Raw genomic sequence first — 3,336 nt, 5'->3', positions numbered from 1 at the left:
CGAAAAAAAGATTTAGAATTTTTAGAATTTGTTTTGAATTTTTTACAATTTTTTTTCTAACCAGGTACAGATGAGACTGGGCACCAAAACGCCCTACTCCTGTTTGCCCCCCTTTACGAGTAGTTCTCCTGGGCCTCACTACCTCTTGTTCCTTCTCCTGGGCCGTCGAGTACTCCCACGCTGCATCGCCTTGACTTATCGCCTCCCTCGTAAAAAAACTTTGACTTTGGTTCTGCCTCCGCTGCAGAGGTGACAGTATCAGCCTGGTCCCCAACGGGGCCCTGATCTCCGTCGCCGCTGCAGCACATCGGCCAGCGCCCCTACTCCCGGCGAGGATGCTTCCTCCGTCTCCGTCTCCAAATCTACTATACTACGGGACTGAATCCCCAACCCGGGCGCAGATCCGCGTTCACGCGGGGAAGAGAGGCACTTGGGTGCTCCCTGGTCAAAGAAAGAGACAACTCCGGCGAATCTTTCTTCCCCGCTGGCGCTCACACTCGGCCACATCCACTCCACACCTCGTCGCCGTCGACGTCGCCGTCGGCACTTATTAGGCCGCGAGTCTGCAACCACTCGATTCAGAGAACAAAAAGAAGAATCTGCCCCCCTTCTCCATTGTGCCTATCTCTTCTTCCCGGCAAGCGTCGTGACCTCCTTGCTTACAGACGCTGTGTCACCGGCGGCAACGGGGTCCCTTGCAGACGGCGTTGGTACTTGATACAGGTCAGTCTCTTTCTTCCCCTCTTGGATTCTCTCCGGGGACCTCTGTCTCACTGACTCTTTCCTCTGCGATATCCTCTGTGTCAGTGTTATCTGTATCCCCGTAAGATCCGCCCGGGGAAGGACAGCAATGGCGGCAGCGGCAGCCGTCGTCGGGGGCATGGTTGCCTCGGGTGTCATCAAGGTGGTGATAAAACAGATCGGCTCCGCCATCGGCGGCAAGATCAAGCTGCACAAGAACCTGAAAAGAGACCTGCAGAAGATGCAGATGACGCTGGAGTCGGTGGAGGCCGCGCTCAGCGACGCCGAGAGGCGGTCCATCACCGACAGCTCGGCGCTGCTGTGGGTGAACCGGCTCAAGGCCGCCATGTATGACATCTCCGACATGCTCGACGACTTCCAATCTGACACCCAGTCCCTGGTATGTTCATTTGGTTGCCATCAATCTGGATCCGAACGTTGTTGCTTCTTTTTTTCCTAGGATATGACTGGTGAATCTGCATATATCTATTTCTATTTCTATTTGTACTCAAGTAAATTATGTAAAAAAAATCATCATCCTGAAAATCTGAATCCATATAGTGAAGTAAACTATCTAAATGAATCTAAATATATTTAGATATCCTGTTCTGCTATACGGATAGGACCATACTTGTTAGTATGTGATGGAAGTCCAGACCAGTGCCATGTGCGCTTTTCTTGATTTAAATTGCAAAAGCATCTCACAAGATTGCCACCGCGTGTATGTCCTTTTCATTTCTTCAATTGTACTGAAGAATCAAGTCATTCCTCTTGCAGTTCGGAGCTATGAGGAAGAGGATCAGTATGCCAGACAAGATGAAAAAGATGCAAAAGTGTCTACAGAAGATAACAGAAGACCATCAGAACTATCGTCTAACGCCAGAAACTTGCACCAATGAGCAGCAACTTCCTGATATCCGGGAAAATGCAGGGACTATGGTGGAAGCAGAAATCATCGGGAGGGCCGAGGAAAAACTGGAAATCTTGGCTCGATTGTCTGGGAGCACCAGTGAACATACCACCTTTGTTCCCATATGGGGCTTTGGAGGCATTGGAAAGTCCACCTTGGCAAGATCGGTTTACAATCATCCTGAGTTTGAGAAACACTCTCGGGTATGGATCTATGTTTCCCAGATATTTGACTTGAAAAAAATTGGCAACACTATAATATCACAACTATCGAGACAACAGAGCCAGCAGATACTTGATCTGCACAGTATTAACATTCGCCTGCAAGAGCTACTTGCTGAGAAGAAGAATGCTCTGATCATTTTGGATGACCTGTGGGAGAAGCGTCCTTCTCAACTAGAAGAATTAAAGTCTATGCTGAAGCAGGGTAAGGGGTGCAAGGTGATGGTTGTAGTTACCACACGTGATGAAGGCATTGCAAATGAGATCTCCACTGTTCAGTCTTACAACTTACCTCAATTGTCAGATGAGATGTGCTGGGAAATAATGAGGCAAAAAAGTAAATTTGAAACAAGAGATGACAAAGAACGGCTGGAGCCAATTGGAAAGGATATTGCAAAGAAGTGCAAAGGTGTAGCTTTAGCTGCTCAATCACTTGGACACATTTTGAAGTCCAAGTCTTATGGAGAATGGAATTCGGTCAGAACCAATCATATCTGGAATCTATCTACTTCTACAGATGCATCATCTGGACATGAAGTGCTTGGATCCTTGCTGTTAAGCTACAACCTCATGCCTCCATACTTAAAGTTATGCTTTGCTTATTGTGCAATCCTTCCAAAGGGTCGCAAAATGAATAAATATAAGTTAATCCATCAATGGATTGCTCTTGGATTCATGGAGCCATCTAGTATATTCTCTAATTGGCAACTCGGTGAAAGTTACATTATGCAGCTTCTGGAGATGTCAATTCTTCGACATTCAAAGGTGAGTCGATTAATCCATACCTTCACTATTAATTGTGATATTGCTTTATTCAATGTATTGCACGATTGGGATATGATGTCGATTTCTTTGTTGCGAAATAAACTAGGGCATCTCCAATGCCGACCCTCAAACTGCCCGCAACCGTCCGGCCCACGTGGTCCGGACGTGTTTTGCCATCCAACAATACCCTGTATCGGTCCACCGACCGGTTCAGACGTAACTTTTCCCGCAAATCCGAGAGAAAGTGGGGGGGGGGGGGCTTTGCGGTCGTCTGGACCGCTACCATGTCCGCGTTTGACCGCCCTGGCCCACCCGAAGCACCCACCTGCCTCCCACGCGCTTTCCATCCAATGCACGGGCCGCTTGCCGCGCCGCATTCATGCCGTCCCAGAGCATGCAGTAGCCAGCATTTATGCTGAGCGACGTGACTAGACGTGAAGGCGGCATTGACAGGCACGACCTCTCGGGCGTCGCCACTTCAATGTGGACACAATGTCCCAACAAACCAACTCCGGCAGCTGCGCTGCATTGAAGTGGGCTGACCGGCCCTTCGCATGGCCTGCCCGTGGCTAGTTAAGCCATGCGCCGACGATGCACATCCCCACTTCGTCCTCTCCTCCCCAAGCCCCTCCAATTCCAGCGGCGATGCCGAAGTCGTGGTTCTCTTCGCCGGCAGGTGGAGGCGGTGGCCGCGGTAAT

At 49.5% G+C, this 3,336-nt stretch overlaps 1 protein-coding gene across 1 annotated transcript; it reads left to right on the top strand.

The window, feature by feature from the left end:
• Positions 1–242: 242 nt before the first annotated feature.
• On the top strand, positions 243–2,637 carry LOC125529863 (disease resistance protein RGA2-like; the record flags this gene model as incomplete). The annotated part of the gene is given in 3 exon segments (XM_048694291.1): positions 243–723; positions 808–1,141; positions 1,519–2,637. Coding segments are annotated over 2 exon segments (1,410 nt in total), but the record flags the coding sequence as incomplete, so codon positions are not given.
• Positions 2,638–3,336: the final 699 nt, after the last annotated feature.

Source organism: Triticum urartu, unplaced genomic scaffold (genome assembly GCF_003073215.2).
Source record: "Triticum urartu cultivar G1812 unplaced genomic scaffold, Tu2.1 TuUngrouped_contig_5914, whole genome shotgun sequence".
Classification (NCBI taxonomy): Eukaryota; Viridiplantae; Streptophyta; class Magnoliopsida; order Poales; family Poaceae; genus Triticum; species Triticum urartu.
The sequence above is the reverse complement of the archived record's forward strand: the minus strand, read 5'-3'. Positions and strand labels throughout refer to the sequence as shown.